Source organism: Haliotis rufescens, unplaced genomic scaffold (assembly GCF_023055435.1).
Source record: "Haliotis rufescens isolate VD_foot unplaced genomic scaffold, xgHalRufe1.0.p SCAF_129, whole genome shotgun sequence".
Taxonomy (NCBI): Eukaryota; Metazoa; Mollusca; class Gastropoda; order Lepetellida; family Haliotidae; genus Haliotis; species Haliotis rufescens.
The window spans coordinates 469,903-493,248 of NW_025963812.1; the positions used below are offsets into that span (position 1 = coordinate 469,903).

At 43.4% G+C, this 23,346-nt stretch overlaps 1 protein-coding gene across 2 annotated transcripts in view; it reads right to left on the reverse strand.

Annotated features, from left to right (window-relative positions):
* LOC124110873 (ankyrin repeat and MYND domain-containing protein 1-like) overlaps positions 1-23,346 on the reverse strand; it is a 53,258-nt gene that overhangs the window by 17,997 nt on the left and 11,915 nt on the right. The window contains exons 7-15 of one of the 2 annotated variants that reach the window (XM_048394047.1): positions 18,535-18,706; positions 16,909-17,049; positions 16,311-16,412; positions 13,858-13,965; positions 13,303-13,434; positions 12,672-12,779; positions 10,111-10,276; positions 6,374-6,542; positions 2,715-2,816 (exon numbers count right to left, since the gene is read on the reverse strand). In XM_048394047.1, the coding sequence (XP_048250004.1) occupies positions 2,715-2,816; positions 6,374-6,542; positions 10,111-10,276; positions 12,672-12,779; positions 13,303-13,434; positions 13,858-13,965; positions 16,311-16,412; positions 16,909-17,049; positions 18,535-18,706 (1,200 nt within the window). The remainder of the gene's footprint in view (positions 1-2,714; positions 2,817-6,373; positions 6,543-10,110; positions 10,277-12,671; positions 12,780-13,302; positions 13,435-13,857; positions 13,966-16,310; positions 16,413-16,908; positions 17,050-18,534; positions 18,707-23,346) is intronic. The other variant, XM_048394048.1, reaches the window with a different exon arrangement.

Here is a 23,346-nt window from a genome sequence, read left to right on the forward strand (position 1 = left end):
GATCAGTTAAATGCTTTCTAGAGTAATTATCAAGGATGTATTTATATAAAAAGCAACACTTGTTTTACACTGAATATATACACATAATCTTTCATTAATAGTACAATTATTGCAATATATATTCTAAACTATGGCCATTATATCACCAAGAACACCATATAAAAAGCTATATTGTTTCAGGCATGAACTAGTCTAAAACAATTCAACTATCTTCTATCATCGGCGAATATGACAAGCAAACATTAATACTGCAATACAAAAACTACCTGCCTTGACAAACGATTCATTACCAACCCAGCATCATATACTTACTAATGTCATTGTTAAAAAAATATGACTTTAATGTAAGAGAGCATTATCAGTATTAGAATGTTTAAAATAAATTTTATTCTGAAAAGAAATTGTTAAAATCTACCGAGTATTAATCAATTAATGATTATTTGCAATAGTTGTTAGGAATAGGGTATTAGGTAGTCCTAGCTGTCATTGGATGATATTATCACCAGTATTGTAACGCCTTGGTAGACAACCGATATATAACTGTGAAGCAGACTAATATACCCCTCAACCTCCTCAAAGTAAAACATACTGTTACTAGAACAAGTCATGTTAAGGGTAAACATCAAGTTATTCACCAATTTGCAAAAAGATTTCTGTATTCTGTTTCTCTCAAAGAGTGAGCTGTTGGTATTTGTTTTAGACTTCATACTTCCATTATACCATCAGGACCCACTTGCACAAAGCGCTAAGATTATCGTAAGCCTATGTTAAACTATGGGAGTTACAATTATCTTAGCGCTAAGATCGCTTTGTGCAAGAGAGCCAAGGTAATGATAAAAAGTCAAACATACACTGTACTCCTAAAAACAAGTTAGAGAACACCCACACTGCCTGCCTGCACCCCTGCCCGTGGCTGGAAACTTTTCTGTCGGGCTGCATGAAATTTTCCTCAGCCTGCCGACTGTCTCGCAGATAATTTTAAGATTACATTGTACACACATATTCAGTTTTATTATAACTCGTCGTAGATTCTCTGGCAATTGTATACCAAATCCTGACACAATTTGTCTCAAATTTCTTAGATATTTTTATATCAATAATGTCTGAATGTAGGAAGGTAACTTTGAAGATGGGCAGGCAACATTTATGGGCTACCTACCCGACTGTCTTTTGGGTTTTAAAATTATTTCATGGCCGCAATTAGAAGGCAGTGTTTTTCAATACCTACCAGTCATGACAGATTAATTATGGTCAAATGAAAAAAAATATGGGTGTTCTTTATAACTTGTTTTGAGTAGTATATTTTCCAACAGTTAACATTTTCATCTATCATTACTGACAAAATATATTCCAAATGTACATATACATTAAAATATAGATACATGTCAACACGTACTTCTGTCCATACGACTTTCATTAGCAGCATGTTTTACTTCGAGGAGACCTGTTACAACCCGCCATGAGGAGAGATCAGTCGTCGGGAAAATAGTACTTGTAAACACAACATATCGTGAACATGTGTGAGAACACGAGGAGTCCTTGACGGTTTTCGCTACAGTGCTTGGATCTGGGGACCAGCTGGATATTTAATTTTAATTATTTTCAAATTAGGTTTATCACAAGAATCCTTTGACTCTCTGTTATGCTCTTGAACACTGCATCTGGAATATCTGACTGTATACGTCTGCACAGGTGGCTCTGTTGTGTTTGTTGTTTAACGTCACACTCAGCAATATTCCAGCTATGTAACGGCGGTCTGTAAATAAATGAATCTGGACAAGCAATCCAGTGATCATCAAGAGTTGATCTATGCAATTGGGATACGATGACATTCATCAACCAAATCGGCGAGCCTGACCACCCGATCCTGTTAGTCGCCTCTTACGACAAGCATAGTCGCCTCTTATGACAAGCCACCCCTTGTAATTGCGACTTAAAAAGTAGTTCCGAGTTTGCAAAATCCCCCCAAAATATAAACAAAAGTAATAAAAAATATTGGAGGTCACGAAAATTATTTATCAACTATTTGGATATGATTCTATACAAAACCAAGTGTTATGTTCACTGCAATGAAAATATCACTTTTCTCAACTTCGGAAACTCAGTCTTTCACACTGAAGTATATAATAAATTCCCTTATTTGTTTCTATGAGTATATATGGCTGTCTCTCCCCATGCATGGCCCTATCTCCCTCTCAATCTCATTAAAATCAGATCTTAGTTCTCGCTACCGCTAAACAAAGATCTGAGGACATCCCATTACGGGTCACATCAGACCGACCTTGCGCGAACTTTAACCGACCAATGGAATGACCAATCAGAAGGCAGCTTTCTCGTGCTTTACGGCACAAATTTCAAATTGGCGACTTCGCTTCGAAACATATTTTGACAAATTCTCGATTACAAATTTGAAAACTAAAAAAAGAACATTCTGGAATGGCTAATAGATAGTCTAGATTGTATGGATTCAGTTGTTAAACCCGTAACTATCGTTCGCAGTTAAAGTTTTCGAGGTTGCATGATTAGAAATCACATTCCGACTGTCACTTTCATAATCTGGTAAGCGATGCTCTGATTGGTCGGATGAAAGGTCGTTCTGACGTGACCCGTAATGGAATGTCCTCAGGTTAGATTTTTATGAGATTGTATCTCCCTCTAGTCTGCGATCTACACCGTAGCAAGGAAGAAACACAGGTTGAAAAGTATCAGCAAACCTGACAGGAGATCGACTCTGAGATCGACCTCGAGACCGACTGAGGCGTTTAAGTTCTTGGTGTGTCTCGGACACAAACACTGTCGACACCCCACTTTTTGATCTAGTCAACAACAACAAGCTCTCTAATGTCATATACCTTCAACTCTGCTGAATGAAGAAGCTAAATGAATCACACACGACAGTCAGCAATATTACAGCTATATCTGGCCTTTTATTAGTTGGTTCAAAATTCAATGCAGGTGGTCAAAATAAAATATAAAAAATTCAACTTCGAGATTAGTTCTTCTACTAATGAATAAAAAACAAACTGGTAGGTCACACAATCAGTGAAGCATGGTTGCGAAACAGTATAAATATTATTATTATTATTTTCTTGTTTGAATACAGAATAAAGATTTTTTTAAGTATTATTCAAAATTTCTTACAAACACCCGATATAAAATTTCATGGTTTTTTTCCATTTCACCTTATACAAAAACAGTCAGCCCAAATATTTTCGACTTTTTTTCAAATAAAAAATTCAGGTTGTTTTTGTCGGTAGGTCTCATTAACTGACTAAAATAAAAATATAAGGCCTTGTGGTGGCCAGAGAATAACAAACCAGGGCTTGATGACATGAGTATCTAGGACTGGCTAAAAAGATCGATAATCGGAATTATCATGGATGGGAAGAACTATAAACGATTATCGATATGAAATTGTTGTCATTGATAATAACTTGCATAAATTATTGTGATGAAATAGAATTTAGATTTATTGAAACAGACTTCTTATTGTCAATAATGTCACTTGTTGAAGACGAAAACAGGGGTAGAAACGAACATATTTAGTCCACTAGTCCTTATAATGATAACATATAGCAAAACCCTTAAAAATGGCAAACTTCTACTAGTCTTTAAGACATCTTAACTATAACTACAGGACTAGTGCCAATTTCTAACACTGCGAAAACAAACTGTTTTTGTTATATCTCAAATGTCCACAAAGTAATGTATGTATAAATGTGTCAATGCTCACCCGTGGTGTGAAAAATGATGATTTTTTCGGGACTTTGTCGCATATTTGTTTAAAGTTACTTCTCCAATATTTATTGCCAATTGATTGATATTTAGTTAGCGATTATCGATATCAATAGCCAGCCCTATGAGGAGCTATACCATCAGGGTACAATGCCCAGAACAAGATCCGCCATTGTGCCCATCGGATCCTCATTAGCTGACCTTACAACTAGCATGGGGCACTTGGAACCACCCCCAGGAACCTTGCACTGATCAGTTCAAACTTTTAGTGAGTGAGTATGGTTTTCCGCCGCTTTTAGCAATATTCCAGCAATATCACGGCGGGGGACACCAGAAATGGGATTCACACATTGTACCCATGTCGGGAATCGAACTCGGATCTTCGGCGTGACGAGCTAACGCTTTAACCACTAGGCTACTCGACAGCCCTCAAACTTTTAGAAATGATAAGAAAGGAAAATTTAATGTTTACCTAAACCTGCAACATCAGTAGTAACAATTTAATTTGAACTGGTTAATCGAAGTTAAGATGTGCTCCAAATGTATTCAGGAGACACATCTTGTAACCGGTTGGTTCTAACAAAAGTCTTTGAAACCAATACTACAGTTTACTAATGCAATATGAAAATACAAATTAACATTTAGTAAATCCACAACCATTCCATCTTCCCGAGGCAAATTATGGAGTTATATTTTGGCTGGACTAACAAATATATGCATAGTCCAATCAAAATCACATCACGAAATCGTCATCCTGTTCGTAAACTTCAAGCAGATTTCTGCCGATTGCAGGATTTGCAAAGCATGTGCACTGCCAACTCGTTGTCAACAGATATTTTCCAAATCTTTTCATGTTTTTAATCAAGGTGCTCATGTGATATGATGCACTTTGCGAGGTTTAAACCCATCAATTACAAAATGATCTTTATTATAGATGAGATGGTCTTGACTGGGTGCCGCCATTTTGTTTGAAGCAAATGCAAGTGATATGAGAGGTGGAATCTGTTTGGTCAATAGGAAGGACTTAGAAGGGACATTACTTGTAATGGCCACTGGTGGTGCTACAAGCCCAGAAATTCCAAGGGTGGAAACTGGACTTCTACAGTCAGTTAATTCCCTTGCCTCAGGAAGATGCAACCAATCAAAATGATGCAAATAATGATAAAACAAACAGGAAGAAAACAGGAAGATTACATCACATCACAAGAAGAGTATCATTGCTGCTACAGACAGAGGTGATGCAACACACATCATGTCTATAAACATAGGGCCAGATTCACCAAAAATCAAGCTAGGTTTTTGATTTGGGAGTGGATCCGTGAGTGAATGTATTACGCTTCAATCAGCAATGTAATAATCAAGTCTGAACCAGAGTCATAAACAAACCAGTGTGAGGTTTTGGGGCACGATTACAAACATTTAACCAGGTGACATGTTGTATGGGTGAGATGGGGAGGAGAGGTCGTATGGGTGAGATGGGGAGGAGAGGTTGTATGGGTGAGATGGGGAGGAGAGGTTGTATGTGTGAGATGGGGAGGAGAGGTTATATGTTTGAGATGGGGAGGAGAGGTTGTATGGGTGAGATGGGGAGGAGAGGTTGTATGGGTGAGATGGGGAGGAGAGGTTGTATGGGTGAGATTGGGTGGAGAAGTTGTATGGGTAAAATTGGGAGAGGTTGTATGGGTGAGATGGGGAGGAGAGGTTGTATGGGTGAGATGGGGAGGAGAGGTTGTATGGGTGAGATGGGGAGGAGAGGTTGTATGGGTGAGATGGGGAGGAGAGGTTGTATGGGTGAGATGGGGAGGAGAGGTTGTATGGGTGAGATGGGGAGGAGAGGTTGTATGTGTGAGATGGGGAGGAGAGGTTGTATGGGTGAGATGGGGAGGAGAGGTTGTATGGGTGAGATGGGGTGGAGAGGTTGTATGGGTGAGATGGGGAGGAGATGTTGTATGGGTGAGATGGGGAGGAGAGGTTGTATGGGTGAGATAGGGAGGAGAGGTTGTATGTGTGAGATGAGGAGGAGAGGTTGTATGGGTGAGATGGGGAGGAGAGGCTGTATGGGTGAGATGGGGAGGAGAGGTTGTATGGGTGAGATGGGGAGAGGTTGTATGGGTGAGATGGGGAGGAGAGGTTGTATGGGTGAGATGGGGAGAGGTTGTATGGGTGAGATGGGGAGGAGAGGTTGTATGGGTGAGATGGGGAGGAGAGGTTGTCTGGGTGAGATGGGGAGAGGCTGTATGGGTGAGATGGGGAGAGGTTGTATGGGTGAGATGAGGAGGAGAGGTTGTATGGGTGAGATGGGGAGAGGCTGTATGGGTGAGATGGGGAGAGGTTGTATGGGTGAGATGAGGAGGAGAGGTTGTATGGGTGAGATGGGGAGGAGAGGTTGTATGGGTGAGATGGGGAGGAGAGGTTGTATGGGTGAGATGGTAAAAACAAACACACACATTTTGGCAAATAATAAATACTTGAGAACAGACCAAGAAATTACTTTTTTGAAATTATATTCAGAAGATTGAAATTCCTTTGGACTGGGGCCTGGAATGAGTCAACTGTCCAAAGGTCACAACTTTTGTACACTCAAAACAAAAACAACTATCATTCATTGTTAGGTGTTGCTGCATGAGGGATGTCTCACCTCAGCCCAATGCTCATCTCACTCTCCTGGTGGACCACGCCGCTCTTCAGGTCGGTCACGCTCCGGTCAAACGTCACCTGACCCACCTTGGAGGCTGTCTTGGACTTGAGTCCCGGGGGAAGGGGGGCACCGGCACCCACGTACACAAACCCTGCGCTGGGGCTGGAACCTGGGAGAAGAAATAGCATCGGTCAACGAAACTCTCATCCATCATTCCATGGCGATCAGAATTTGATTACGACAGGATAGTATAGATGAACCGTTTAATACAATTGTATACAAGTTGCAGTGTAGAAAAATGATGCACTAAGTGAGTAGGAAGGAAATGTACCCCTTGACCAACTCACCAACTCACCACAACTCCCCCTGACTCTATCAACTCTACCCTTCTAGTACCTACTCTCCACAATGACCAACTCTCCAAACACCGAATCTGATGACCACCCTGACTCTGACAACTCACTCCCACCATTCAGCTCTTTCTCACTGACAACTTTCTCCCCCCAACTCACTCCTCGCTCTCTTCCCCCCCACCTCAACTCACTCCTCTCTCTCCCCCCAAAATCACTCCTCTCTCTCTTCCCAAACTCACTCTACTCTCCCCCTACATACTCTTCTCTCCCCCCAACTCACTCCTCTCTCTCTGCCCAAAATCACTCCTCTCTCTCTTACCCCCCACCCTCAACTCACTCCTCTCTCTCCCCCCAACACTCCTCTCTCCCCCAACTCACTCCTCTCACTCCCATAAGCTCCTCTCACTCCCCCCAACTCACTCCTCTCACTCCCCCAAACTAACTCATCAAAACTCACTCCTCTCTCTCCACCCAACTCACTCCTCTCTCTCCACCAAACTCACTCCTCTCTCCCAACCCAACTCACTCCTCTCACTCCCTCCACACACTCCTCTCTCCACCCAACTCACTCATCCAAACTCACTCCTCTCTCTCCACCCAACTCACTCCTCTCTCTCCACCAAACTCACTCCTCTCTCCCCACCCAACTCACTCCTCTCACTCCCTCCACACACTCCTGTCTCCACCCAACTCACTCCTCTCTCCCCCAACTCACTCCTCTCACTCCCCCAAACTCACTCCTCTCACTCCCTCCACACACTCCTCTCTCTCCCCAACTCACTCCTCTCACTCCCTCCACACACTCCTCTCTCCACCCAACTCACTCCTCTCTCCCCCAACTCACTCCTCTCTCTCCCCCAACTCACTCCGCTCTCCCCCCAAATTCACTCCTCTCTCTCCACCCAACTCACTCCTCTCTCTCCCCCAACTCACTCCTCTCTCTCCCCCAACTCACTCCTCTCTCTCCCCCAACTCACTCCGCTCTCTTCCCCAAACTCACTCCTCTCTTCCCCAAAACACACTCCTCTCACTCCCTCCACACACTCCTCTCACTCCCCAAACTCACTCATCCAAACTCACTCATCCAAACTCACTCCTCTCACTCCCTCCACACACTCCTCTCACTCCCCCAACTCACTCCTCTCACTCCCTCCACACACTCCTCTCACTCCCCAAAACTCACTCCTCTCTCCACCCAACTCACTCCTCTCTCTCCCCCAACTCACTCCGCTCTCTTCCCCAAACTCACTCCTCTCTTCCCCAAAACACACTCCTCTCACTCCCTCCACACACTCCTCTCACTCCCCAAACTCACTCATCCAAACTCACTCATCCAAACTCACTCCCTCCACACACTCCTCTCACTCCCCCAACTCACTCCTCTCACTCCCCCAAACTCACTCCTCTCACTCCCCCAACTCACTCCTCTCACTCCCCCAAACTCACTCATCCAAACTCACTCCTCTCACTCCCTCCACACACTCCTCTCTCCCCCCAACTCACTCCTCTCACTCTCCCAAACTCACTCCCCCAAACTCACTCCTCTCTCTCCACCCAACTCACTCCTCTCTCTCCACCCAACTCATTCCTCTCTCTCCACCCAACTCACTCCTCTCTCTCCCCCAACTCGCCTCCTCTCTCTCCCCCAACACATTCCTCTCTCCACCCAACTCACTCCTCTCTCCACCCAACTCACTCCTCTCACTCCCCCAACTCATTCCTCTCTCCACCCAACTCACTCCTCTCTCCACCCAACTCACTCCTCTCTCTCCCCCAACTCACTCCTCTCACTCCCCCAACTCACTCCTCTCTCTCCCCCAACTCACTCCTCTCACTCCCTCCACACACTCCTCTCTCTCCCCCAAACTCACTCCTCTCACTCTCCCAAACTCACTCCCCCAAACTCACTCCTCTCTCTCCACCCAACTCACTCCTCTCTCTCCACCCAACTCATTCCTCTCTCTCCACCCAACTCACTCCTCTCTCTCCCCCAACTCGCCTCCTCTCTCTCCCCAAACTCATTCCTCTCTCCACCCAACTCACTCCTCTCTCTCCCCCAACTCACTCCTCTCTCCACCCAACTCACTCCTCTCTCTCCCCCAACTCACTCCTCTCACTCCCCCAACTCACTCCTCTCTCCACCCAACTCACTCCTCTCTCCACCCAACTCACTCCTCTCTCCACCCAACTCACTCCTCTCTCTCCCCCAACTCACTCCTCTCTCTCCCCCAACTCACTCCTCTCTCCACCCCAAACTCACTCATCCAAACTCACTCCTCTCACTCCCCCCAACTCACTCCTCTCACTCCCCAAAACTAACTCATCCAAACTCACTCCTCTCACTCCCTCCACACACTCCTCTCTCTCCCCCAAACTCACTCATCCAAACTCACTCCTCTCACTCCCCCCAACTCACTCCTCTCACTCCCCCAAACTAACTCATCCAAACTCACTCCTCTCACTCCCTCCACACACTCCTCTCTCCACCCAACTCACTCCTCTCTCCACCCAACTCACTCCTCTCACTCCCCCAAACTCACTCCTCTCACTCCCTCCACACACTCCTCTCTCCCCCCAACTCACTCCTCTCACTCTCCCAAACTCACTCCCCCAAACTCACTCCTCTCTCTCCACCCAACTCACTCCTCTCTCTCCACCCAACTCATTCCTCTCTCTCCACCCAACTCACTCCTCTCTCTCCCCCAACTCGCATCCTCTCTCTCCCCCAACACATTCCTCTCTCCACCGAACTCACTCCTCTCTCTCCCCCAACTCACTCCTCTCTCTCCCCCAACTCACTCCTCTCTCCACCCAACTCACTCCTCTCTCTCCCCCAACTCACTCCTCTCTCTCCCCCAACTCACTCCTCTCACTCCCTCCACACACTCCTCTCTCTCCCCCAACTCACTCCTCTCACTCCCCCCAACTCACTCCTCTCACTCCCCCAAACTCACTCATCCAAACTCACTCCTCTCACTCCCCCAAACTCACTCATCCAAACTCACTCCTCTCAATCCCCCCAACTCACTCCTCTCACTCCCCCAAACTCACTCATCCAAACTCACTCCTCTCTCTCCCTCCCCCCACAGACTCCTCTCCCCTCAACTCACTCCTCTCTCCACCCAACTCACTCCTCTCTCTCCCCCAACTCACTCCTCTCTCTCCCCCAACTCACTCCTCTCTCTCCCCCCAAACTCACTCCTCTCTCTCTCTCCCCCCACACACTCCTCTCTCCCCTCAACTCACTCCTCTCTCCACCCAACTCACTCCTCTCTCTACCCCAAACTCACTCCTCTCTCTCCCCCCAAACCCAGTTCTCTCTACCCCCCTAACTCGCTCCTCTCTTTCCCCCCACTCCTCACTCTTCCTCCCCCCCAAACTCACTCCTCTGTCCCTCCCTGAACTCTTCCTCAAGGCGTCGCCGCTCCCGCTCTACAGCCTTGCCCCGCATGATGTCCCCGACATGTGCCAACAGCTTCTTGCGGGCGTTGTACGTCTCCCGCTCCGCGTGGGTCAGTGCGTGGTAGGGCATGTGTGCAATACGTCGATCCTGGGACAACAGAACAGTGACATGCTGCAACACTCAGGTGTACTGTGGGGGAAGTGAGTGAGTATTGTTTTACGCCGTTTTTATCAATATTCCAGCAATATCACGGAGGGGGACACCAGAAATGGGCTTTACACATTTATCCCATGGGGAGAATCGAACCAGGTCTTCGGCGTGACGAGCGATTGCTTTAACCACTAGGCTACCCCATCACACCCCGGATGAAGTAGATGCTCATTGTACAACAAGTGTGGGATGCAATCGGACTGGGTGAACAAACATGCTTAATTGGATTTGAAAACAGGAAATCTTCAGGAGTTTACAGTGCATAGGAACTCTATTTCTGACAATTATATTCAATGAACACATGCATGCCATTTAGTAAGTGGTCAAATGTAACAAAATTTATGTTTGGGATAACACTTTCTTACTGAAGTACAGATTCTCGTTCTTTTTTAGGGTTGAGTCCTGTCCAGACTACCAGTTGTCGGACTTTCATTTTTGTGGAAGCCTTTGTGGCTGAGTGGGTTAAATTGCAATTAGGTGCCTCACTCTCGAATGGGACTCAACCCCAAAAATCTGTCCTTTACTAAGAAAGTGTTATCTCAAATATAACATTTGTTAAATTATATTCAAGTTTATAAAAGAGAGTTCTGCTGGGAAGATGGTCCAGTTCTCATGGAAGCATATACAGTGAGTCGTGGCGCCTTAGACGACTGAGTCACCCGTGCCCCCCCAACCAGAAATGGTTATGGCTATGTCCTAAGTGACAAAATATAGCATCGACTGGTGCACATATGTACCAGGGAATATACTTCATAACAGCATGCCATGATAATATCTTCTCCCAGGGATTTATCCGGGATTCCAAACTAAAAGCCCTTGGCAGAAAATTGGGGAAAAAACATAATTTTGTTCAAAATTGGGATTTCATGAAATGTCTATATTTTCTTAAATTCAGGCTTATTCTAATATTTCATTACATTAAAAAATGTAAAACTAAACATTAACAGGGTATGAAACTCCCAAAATTTTCAGTCAGACCACAGGACTGGCTAGCTGAAATACTTGCCAGCCCTGACCAAAACCTGCCGGCCCACTATAACCATATCATAGGATAAGCTAACGGGATTTCTTTTTGGTTACATTTTATCATTCATCTTTACATGTGAATTAATGATTATCATCGGGAAATATTTAGAATATTGTCACATATGAAATATAACCCATCCGTCGGGCAGGGGGATTTGAAAATCTGGCAGCCCGAGTTGAAATCAACCCGTCTCGGACGGTCGGGCAGGCAGGTATTTCGAACACTGATATTTAAGACATTGTTGTTCATTGGTCCTGTTATCAGTGAAATAGAAGTCACTTCTCCAAAGCAATAACATTTGTTATTACTATAAATTATAATATAAGTGATAAGTGATAAATCGCAAAGAGTAATGAAAAACGAAGCATAGTTTATTTCAAGATAAAACATTGTTCTATCATGACTTCATTTCTCGAGATTCGAATATGGGATGGTAACTTAATGACGTCATAAAATTATATTTTTTAGGGGCAAGTGTCGGGTGAGTTGTTTCCCCTAGATGTATCTGGGCTACGCAGATAAACGCAGAGGCCGAAAGATTGCATTCAAAAGTCCCGGGGAGAGATATGATAATCAGTTTTCAGAGAAAAGGTACAGATAATCGACGTGAGGATTGTGAGAATATGCGGGAAATACCAAACTTAACCCACCTGTTCATAAAATGGACTTGTCCGACATTGCCGAGGTCGGATTCTCTTCAGGGAGTCATCATTATTAAAATTAAGGTAACTATTTTTAAAGCTTGTACATTTTATCAACATTGTAAAAAAGGCTGTACAAAATTGCATGATCAACAACTCCCACTTGTCGCCTATTTCTTAAATAAAGTGACATGTAAAATTTTAAATTCCAATTTGGGAAGGTTCACTGAGATTTGCTTCAGACTTGGGGCTGAATATCGGACTCTGAGCTGTCGTAGATAAATCCCTGTCTCCCACCACTGTGTTCATGCAAGTATACAGAGAGTGAGTGAGTGAGTTGGGTTTCACGCCGCTTTTAACAGTATTCCAGTTATATCACGGTGTGTCATCTTAATGTGGGAGGAAAGCCCGAAGTGAATCAGGTCTCAGACGTTTACCACTTCGGTGAAACCCACGAGCATGGGTATGGTGCTGACAAACCTAGAAACATAATCGGGACGAACCGGGATTTGAACCCCAATCATAGGTTTCTGGCGAGCCCAAGGAACGCAACTCTGCACAGCGAATCGAAGTGCCTTAGACGACTGGGCCACCAGTGCCCCCAGTATACGGAGAAACAACGAGGGAAGTGTGGCATGCATGCAGTAAAACACCTGCCTCTCACCTGGTGGAACATATAGTAGGCATAGTCCACTGCCGTGCCCTGGATTCTCTTCGGCCCGATCGGAATAGGAGCAAGAATGTTGGCGCCGGCCCTTATAAGTTTGTCCACCTAGGAACAGAATATACCATGAACACACATATCAAAGTCAGTACATATGATTTGTTTTTTTCTTTGTTTGTCTCTTAAAGCCGCACTCAGTATTATTTAAGCTATATGACGACAGTCTGTAAATAATCAGAACCAGGAAATCCAGTGATCGATATTATGAGCAACGTTCCTCGTTGTCGGGGTTACAATTAACCAAGTTACAAAGTCTGATAACTCAATCCATTTGGTCACCTCGTCCAACCAGCATATATTGCTGGAAGTGATGCAGGTCTTAGACGTTTACCACTTCGGTGAAACCCACAAGCACGGGTATGGTGCTGACAAAACATAATCGGGGTGAACCAGGATTCGAACCCACAATGATAGGTTTCTGGCGTGGCCAAGGGACGCAACTCTGCACAGCGAATCAAAGCCTGTCTAGACTGGGCCACCCGCACCATATATTGCTGGGGACTTCTATCCCCACGGACACCCTATTAAAGTGTGTATCACAGTCAGTTCATTTTCTTCTCTGTCAACTTACAAGTTGCAGTCTTCCATTTATTGTCCGCCGATGCTCATGTTCCGTGGAAGTGGCAACACAGAGGGCGCTGCCAACACCGTGAGTCAGAGTGAGGCTGGGGTCAGCTCCATACAGCAACAATTCATCAATAGCCTGCAAAGAGTAAATCAGGACGTACATGTATTTGTTTGTTTGTTTGTTGTTTAATGCCGCACTCAGCAATATTCCAGCCATATGACGGCAGTCTGTAAATAATCAAGTCTGGACCATACAATCCAGAGATTGATATCATGAGCATCGATCCACGCATTTGGGATACGATGACATGCATCAACCACGTCAGCGAGCCTGACCACCTGATCCCGTTAGTCGCCTCTTACGACAAGCATAGTCACCTTTTTTCGGCAAGCATGGGTTGCTGAGGAACTATTCTAACCCCAGGACGTATGTGTTATATCTGTGCAACAATTTACTGCAAATTACACTGAATGTATTGTACAGTCCTGAAAACAACAGTAGAGATAGAAATCCCAACATATATGGTAACGGAAATGTGATGACTGGGAATATACTCACATGATCATTCCCACTGGTGATGGCCAGGGCAAGGGCAGAGAATCCATTGCACAGAAGACTTGGGTTGGCCTTGTGTTCCAGGAGTAGACGAGCAACTCTGCAGACATGCTGAAGTAACAATGTCAGGCCACTTAAAACACATGCTGAAGTAACAATGTCAGATCACTCTACACACATGCTGAAGTAATATCAGACTTCTCTACACACATGCTTAAGTAATAATGTCAGACCTCTCTACACACAAGCTGAAGTAACAATGTTAGACCACTCTACACACAAGCTGAAGTAACAATGTCAGACCACTCTACACACATGCTGAAGTAACAATGTCAGACCTCTCTAAACACATGCTTAAGTAACTATGTCAGACCTCTCTACACACATGCTGAAGTAACAATGTCAGACCTCTCTACACACATGCTGAAGTAACAATATCAGACCTCTCTACACACATGCTGAAGTAACAATATCAGGCCTCTCTACACACATGCTTAAGTAACTATGTCAGACCTCTCTACACACATGCTGAAGTAACAATGTCAGACCACTCTACACACATGCTGAAGTAACAATGTCAGACCTCCCTACACACATGCTGAAGTAACAATGTCCGACCTCTCTACACACATGCTGAAGTAACAATGTCGGACCACTCTACACACATGCTGAAGTAACAATGTCAGACCTCCCTACACACATGCTGAAGTAACAATGTCAGACCACTCTACACACATGCTGAAGTAACAATGTCAGACCTCCCTACACAAATGCTGAAGTAACAATGTCAAACCTCTCTACACACATGCTGAAGTAACAATATCAGACCTCTCTACACACATGCTGAAGTAACAATATCAGGCCTCTCTACACACATGCTTAAGTAACTATGTCAGACCTCTCTACACACATGCTGAAGTAACAATGTCAGACCACTCTACACACATGCTGAAGTAACAATGTCAGACCTCCCTACACACATGCTGAAGTAACAATGTCCGACCTCTCTACACACATGCTGAAGTAACAATGTCGGACCACTCTACACACATGCTGAAGTAACAATGTCAGACCTCCCTACACACATGCTGAAGTAACAATGTCAGACCACTCTACACACATGCTGAAGTAACAATGTCAGACCTCCCTACACAAATGCTGAAGTAACAATGTCAAACCTCTCTACACACATGCTGAAGTAACAATGTCAGACCTCTCTACACACATGCTGAAGTAACAATGTCAGACCACTTTAAACACTGCTGAAGTAACAATGTCAGACCACTCTACACACTGCAGATCGAAGTAACAATGTCGGACCACTCTACACACATGCTGAAGTAATGTCAGGCCACTCTACACCCATGCTGAAGTAATGTCAGACCTCTCTACACACATGCTGAAGTAACAACGTCGGACCACTCTACACACATGCTGAAGTAACAATGTCAGGCCTCTATACACACATGCTGAAGTAACAATATCAGACCACTCTACACACATGCTGAAGTAACAATATCAAACCGCTCTACACACTGCTGAAGTAACAATGTCAGGCCACTCTACACACATGCTGAAGTAACAATATCAGACCTCTTTAAACACATGCTGAACATGGAAGTTTTATTTCAAGCATAAGGTTGAGAATAAAATAAACTTATAATTATTAGTTATTTATCCAATATTGTATAAAATCCAATAAAATAAACATGAAAATAATGAAGGTAGTTGGTGAACATTATTGGTAAGGGTGGCTGCTGATGTGTGTATTTGTTGGACACTCATATGATGTGTGTATTCGTTGGACAACCACCTGATGTGTGTATTAGTTGGGCACTCATATGATGTGTGTATTCGTTGGACAACCACCTGATGTGTGTATCCGTTGGGCAATAACCTGATGTGTGTATTTGTTGGGCAACCACCTGATGTGTGTATTCATTGGGCACAACCTGATGTGTGTATTCATTGGACACTCATATGATGTGTGTATTCGTTGGACACTCATATGATATGTTTATTCATTGGACACTCATATGATGTGTGTATTCGTTGGACAACTACCTGATGTGTGTATTCAGTGGAAACTCACTTGATGTGTGTATTTGTTGGACAACCACCTGATGTGTATATTCGTTGGACAACCACCTGATGTGTGTATTCGTTGGACAACCACCTGATGTGTGTATTCGTTGGGCAATCACCTGATGTGTGTATTCGTTGGACAAGCACCTGATGTGTGTATTCGTTGGACAAGCACCTGATGTGTGTATTCGTTGGACAAGCACCTGATGTGTGTAATCGTTGGACAAGCACCTGATGTGTGTATTCGTTGGACAAGCACCTGATGTGTGTAATCATTGGACAAGCACCTGATGTGTGTATTCGTTGGACAAGCACCTGATGTGTGTAATCATTGGACAAGCATCTGATGTGTGTATTCGTTGGACACTCACCTTGTAGTTGTCATCTCGTGCACAGGCAATCTGTAATGGTGTCCTCCCACCAAGCAGAGCTTTACTCTCCTCCGACAGGACATCCTTGCTCCACTCCTCCTCCTGAGAAAATCAGATGATGATGATGTTGCAGATTAAACAAGCGCTTCAGAAAATCTACTCAGTGTGAGAAAATACTTTAGGTAAAGCAATTATTCATATTATTTTCTGGACCAGGTTCGTTACATAATACTCCCATTGTTTTTGCTGTATGAGTTTTCTTAACCTCTGGTGTGTACATGAGAGTGACAGGGTCGATCGACCGTGAGAACCACGTCTCCTCCACCTTGTAACCACATGCCCATTCGGACAGGAATGGGCTTTACACATTGTACCCAGTGAGTGAGTGAGTGAGTGGGTGGGTGGGTGGGTGGGTGGGTGAGTGAGTGAGTGAGTGAGTGAGTGAGTGAGTGAGTGAGTGAGTGAGTGAGTGAGTGAGTGAGTGAGTGAGTGAGTGAGTGAGTGAGCGAGCGAGGTTTTACGTCTGTCTGTTCAATTTCCTGGTATGGGGAATGCGGAAGGCCGTCTACTGGATTGAAAGTGATAAAGTTAATCTCACCAAGATCTTGTTGAGAAAGGAATCGTCTTCCTCTGCACGGACGTCGGGGTCAGCAAGTGCATTCAGCAGCAGCTCGGTGATCTGCACTCCTTCCTCCCCGGGGATTGCACAGGCGATGTGCAGCGGGGCCAAGCTGCCCTTCTGGAATACACAGTGTATGTCCTCTGTCAACCAGCCTGTTACATACATACCCACCGCCACACGAAACGCGAACCATAGAAACATATAGAGAAGTATGTATGCTGAGAAGAGATGTTTCCAATGTGTACCACTTAATGACAAAACTAACAGTCACGTGTTACCACAGTGTCTTTATTCTTATCACGATATGCTGCACATGATTTCCAAACTTTACACGCTAATCCTGCACGAGACAAATGGTGCATCTCGAGTAATGGATCTATGACGTCACGTGTGATGTGTTCATTGCATTGGGTGAGTGAGTGTGGTTTTACGCCGCTTTTAGCAATATTCCAGCAATATCAGCGCGGGGAACACCAGAAATGGGCTTCACACATTGTACCCATGTCAGGAATCGAACCCGGGTCTTCGGCGTGACGAGTGAACGCTTTAACCACTAGGCTACCAGACCGCCCCTCATTGCATTGGTTCACACAACACACCAGTATGTTCATATGTGCATCAAACCATACAGTGTTCCCAATCTAATAATACAGCACTTCAAGATGTCATCCCTCTGACAGTACTTGCTTGTCGTTCGGCATGCAAAACTTGCACCCCAGATGTGACAATATTGTACAGTCTAGAGTGAGTGAGTGAGTGAGTGGGGTCTAATGCCACTTTGACAGTATTTCAGTCATACCGCTGCATATCAGCTTTGTGTGGGAGGAAAGCATGAAGTGATACAGGACCACATATCTTTGACATGGCATTAATTATGGTAAAGCTACCACATCATCATAAAGTTTGCCGCACGTTTTGTTTTTATTTCCATTTTTTAAAAAACCAACCCAAATCCTTACATATTCAAAGTCCAACGGTAGTCAAATACTGTATTCCAGTATTTTACTCATCAAGGAATACATTTATGTAGGGAGGCCCTTTCCGAGGTTGATTGTACACAACTGTTTATTGATTACACAACTGTTTGTTGGTTACATACCTTATATCACTGTGTATAAGGCGAGTTTTTCATACCTAAAATGAGGGGGTTAAGAAGGGGGGTCGTCTTATACACAGAGTCGAAGATCTCACATTTTTTTTCCAGTTGTTTCACTTTCAGCTTCCACTGGCGATGTCAACCGATAGCCAGCCCAGCATTTGACAATAAAACTTCGCATTTCGTCCTAAAAAACTGTTCCAATAACTATTTCCATACATAAACATGATTTATATCTGTTTTCCTTGAATAAAGTTTAATAATTTCTGCAAATAAAGTTGAAATGACCCTCGCCACAATACTAGTTTGAACAACCAAAAAACCCCCCCAAAATGCCCGCCCGCACTATATTTTCAAAAACCATTTCCTGAGAACCAATTCTTTTATTCTTTAAGTCTAACATGAAGGAATCAGGTGGTCCTTAACTAAACATGCCATGTCCGATTAATTCTAGTGAGAGGAAAGACTCGGTGGTTTTTGAGATGTATACGATAACCACTTCCTACCTCTTTTGGCAGCCTGGCTTCCGTCGAAGCTCCTTTCATGAGGAGGACTTTAACCATTTCCACATCCGCCGCCTTGATAGCAAAGAACAGCACTGGCATCGGAACACCGGAGGCGTTGGGGTCGGCGCCGCGACGTAGCAGCAGGTCCAAGGTCTCCTTCATCCTCTCTTTCCTGTACACAGTAGTGAGTGAGTGAGTGAGTGCGTGAGTGAGGGAGTGAGGGAGGGAGTTGGGTTTGACGCTGCTAACACGGAGTGCCAGCATAATTTGAGAGACAAGCCAAAGGAGATGCAGGGGAAAGAAGTTCAGCATCGATGGATGCAGCTCTGTAGAGTGACCAACTCAGCCTCAGACCACTGGGCAAACATGCCCATCTGAGGACTTGTACAGAATCTTACCCCAGTGTCTTTTATCAACTGTATCAGCAAGTGAGTGAGTGAGTATGTTTTACGCCGCTTTTAGCAATATTCCAGCGATATCACGGCGGGGGACACCAGAAATGGGCTTCACACATTGTACCCATGTCGGGAATCGAACCCGGGTCTTCGGCGTGATGAGCGAACGCTTTAACCACTAGGCTACCCGACCTCCCCTATATCAACAAGAGTCACAGCAAAAAAAAAGCAGGTTTCCGTTTTCTGGAAGCTTTCCGGAAACCTTCCCACTTTGAATACGGCACGGATACCTTCTAGAAACCGTCTAGAAACCGTCTAGAAACCTTCAGGAAACCTTCGGGAAACCGTCAGCAATCTTCAGTTTTCTTGGTAAGTTTCAAATATTTTTTATGTGTTTCACACTTAATTGAACAAAATACACCCCCAAATTTTGACGTTTTTGGGGGAAGGTTTTCGGAACGTATCCAGGCCAGATTCAAAGTGGGAGGGTTTCCGGAAGGTTTCTGGAAAACAGAAACCTACACATTTTTTTGCTGTGAGTCAATGAAGTTTAAGATTCTAGCGTGAGTGAGTGAGTGAGTGAGTGAGTATGGTTTCACACTGCTTTTAGGAATATTCAGCAATATCTTGATGGGGAACACCAGAAATGGGCTTCACACATTGTGCCCATGTGCGGAATCAAACCCGTGTTTTCAGTGTGATGAGCGAACACTTTAACCACTAATCTACCCCACCATCCCTTAAGACTCACAGGCTTTGTAAACCATAGTAAAGAGTGTAAAGAGTAGAGTGAAAATGCTTCAGTGGCAGAGAGATTAGTGATGTCATTTGATTGTGACGTCATGGTCTGCAACTAGCGTTATCTCCTTTGGAAGCCAGGCGGCCTATTCACGAAGCTGGACAAATCTTCACAACTTACAACTAAAATCCCAACTTCCATACCTAGGACAAGTAAAGAGAAATGGAACACTACCTAACCTGTTGATTAAACAGTGTGAGCATGATCTTGATAAAATACTATGTATCCTGACCCACCATGAGCAAGTCAGGCTGCACGTGGATTTCTGAGAGACAGACTTAATCCTTAATAATTAACATGGCATAATAAGTCTTGAAAATCACTGATGCATATTTCATCCTTGAAACTCCCAGTAAATAACCTGTGTGTCTTTTTCCTTGTTATACAGTCAGGAATTCTGGTAAGCTATCACCTGTATACTGTCACCATTTAGGATCTCACATCTTGCAAAACAAAAACGTATCTACCAGGATAAGGAATATGTGGGTAATATCGCAATGGCCACATGTCAAAAACAGACAGATTGCATGACACTGTTAGCACATATCCTTGATGATAGACTGAGGATCTAAACTAAATCATATAACTATAATGTGACAGATTAACTATTGCAATATGAAGAATCGGGTGGTGCTAAACATATTTTGAGTAGTATACCCTATTTTATGGAATATTTGTCACGTGATATATGCAGTGTGTGAAATTAATAGGGGTGCTGAGGTCCTTGAGATTTCTGCTGTAGCATTTATATCTAGGGACCCCTGAAGTCTGTAATTTTTAACACTAGGGGTATGACCTTGACTTTCATGTTTAATTCCCACCACTGTGAATACTCTGTGGCTACTGGCTAGGCATGTCATCGTATATCACAAGCTTGATGTAGTGATAAGTGTTTAAGGTATGGATACTGTATTGACATCATCATCATCATCATCATCATCATCAATCATAATAATAATAATAATAATAATAATAATAATAGGCAATATAAATAGCTTATTATTATAATGTCAATACTGTTTCAATATAAATTTATAAATATAAATCAGTGGTAGAAATTGGCAGTAGTCCTGTAGTCCTTGCTGAACTGCCCAATAGTTAAGGTATCATAAGGACTAGCAGAAATTTGCCATTTTTAGGGTTTTGCTATATATTATCATTATAAGGACTATTGGACTAAACTGTTAGTTCCTACCGCTGTTAATACTAAATTACTAATATTATAATAATATTGAGGTATCATGACATATTTGAGTCAATATATCAACACTAAGCTTCCCGATCAATGACACCCTAACTGTCGCCCATCTCAAGCGTTCCTTAGCATTAGAAACATTAAATCATACAGATGATCACAAGCCGAAACAAGGACAGCGCCTGAGATAATATTTACTCCCAGCTCGGCGGGCCAGTGACTCATAAATGTAGCTAGCCTGCACTGAGGGTTAAAGGCCCACTTTGTAAAAACATGCTGGAGTGAGTGAGTGAGTTGGGTTTAACGCCACTTAACAGTATGCCAGTTATATCACGGCGTGTCAGCTTAATGTGGGAGGAAAGCCTGAAGTGATACAGGTCTCAGATGTTTACCACTTCGGTGAAACCCACGAGCACGCAGGGCTAGAAATTGGCACTAGTCCTGTAGTTCTTGCCAATCTGCCCAATAGTTAAGGTATCCTAAGGACTAGTAGAAATTTGCCCTTTTTAAAGGTTTTTGCCATATGTTATCATTATAAGGACTAGTGGACTGAAACTGTTAGTTTCTACCGCTGGCATGGGTATGGTGCTGACAAACCTAGAAACATAATCGGGGCGAACCGGGATTCGAACACATGCTGAAGTAGATTATAACTTGCAGCAGGATCACAGGTGAAGGCCTACATGTTTTTTTTTGTGTCCCTCATTAGGTTTTATACAACGAGTCGGAGGCAGGTGGTATACAACCTAACAAGGGACGTATAAAACCCCATGTACCCCGAGTGATCCTGCTGCAATGAATTTATGCTACTGACATGTTTTAATGTGACAAGGTAAAATAATTAAACAAATTCAAAATTGATAGAAAACAGCTGTTTGATTGAGCTGAGGTTTACTTGTGCTATGTCACGTGACTTTCCAGTGTCCAACCCAGAATTGAAAATCAAGGGGAGACTTGTCCCCCCCCCCATCATGTAAAAAATAGGGGGGATTTTGAAAAAGTAGGGGGGATAATTGCTTTCTTCAAAAATGTCTTATTTTGTGTTATGTACTGGAACATCATCATATAAAAGTGTAACAGATCTGAATAAAGAACTGAAATGAATGACAATGCTTTGTGCATTTTTCTATTTTGATTAAAAAAGTCTGTAATTCTTTTTTTTTTTGCACGACATGGTCATTCACTATTCAAAAGATCGTCTGCTATGACGATTCATAGTGTGTGATTTCAGAAACGAATATAAAACGAACTAAAATGCTCAAAAATATTTTCAGAACTATTCAAGATAGAATATTTATTGTTTTTAATCATCTTGTCAAAGGTTTTTGATTACTAAACAACAAGATACAACATAATTTTGATCAAAGTTTTGATATGTTTTCTACTAAAGTAAATCAAATTTCGTTTCCTATGCCAATCCTATCGATAATTTATTCAGCAACCCAAGGGACGTCACTCGTGTTCGAACTTCTGGTTGTTATCGATCGGTCTTCGACAGTTGTTTACAATGTTTGCTGTGAACTGTCTTTCTTCGTTTATTGATTAAAGATTGAGTGAGTATTGAATCTAAAGGTAGGGATAAACAGCTGATAAAGTAAGTGACTATACAAGAAATTACTGTGCACGACAGATCGCGCTTTGATTTTTTTATGAGGGGCGATTTGATTTTTTTAAGCGTTAAACGAGCAATGGGTTGGACACTGCTTTCATTGACTGAGAAAAAGCGTGCAGCTTTTAGCATTGAAGCAGGGTATAAGGGATTTATTCTGCCTCTCAGAAATCCACGTGCAGCCTGACTTGCTCATGGTGGGGTATAAGGGATTCATTCACCAGCTTTGAAATATATTCCCCTCCAAGGCGGGATACACAGTATTTTATCAAAATCATGTGGACCAATCAGATTTCATCATTCTTCCATGGAGGTACATCACTATTCATTTTCTCCCTTCTATTTTTGTTGCCTTTCCAAAAATAATTAGCTATTCTAAAAAAACAACATGTCTCAATTTTGGTACAGAATTCCTTAACTGTAACCTCAACCACGATTGGTCAGCTTCTCAAGAAGCACCAATCAGAAGCAGGCTTTCAAAGTTTGTAACACAGCAGGGCCCACCTGCACAAAACAATCTTAGCGCTAAGACAATTGTAAGCTAATGTTAATGTATGGGAGATAAGATCATCTTAGCGCTAAGATCGCTTTGTGCAAGGGGGCCCAGGTAATATTAACCAGGCACTGTTAACACGACTCAGAAAGACAATCAGTTGTGATTTACAATAAATGTCTCTTTGAGTACAGTATATCCACACTGACTGTCAAAATACATACAATAATAAGTGCTGACATTTTCTACCAGACAGTCAGGCAGGTGGGAAAAAATTTCACGTATTCTGACAGATACCAGCCACTGGAAAGCGGGCAGGCA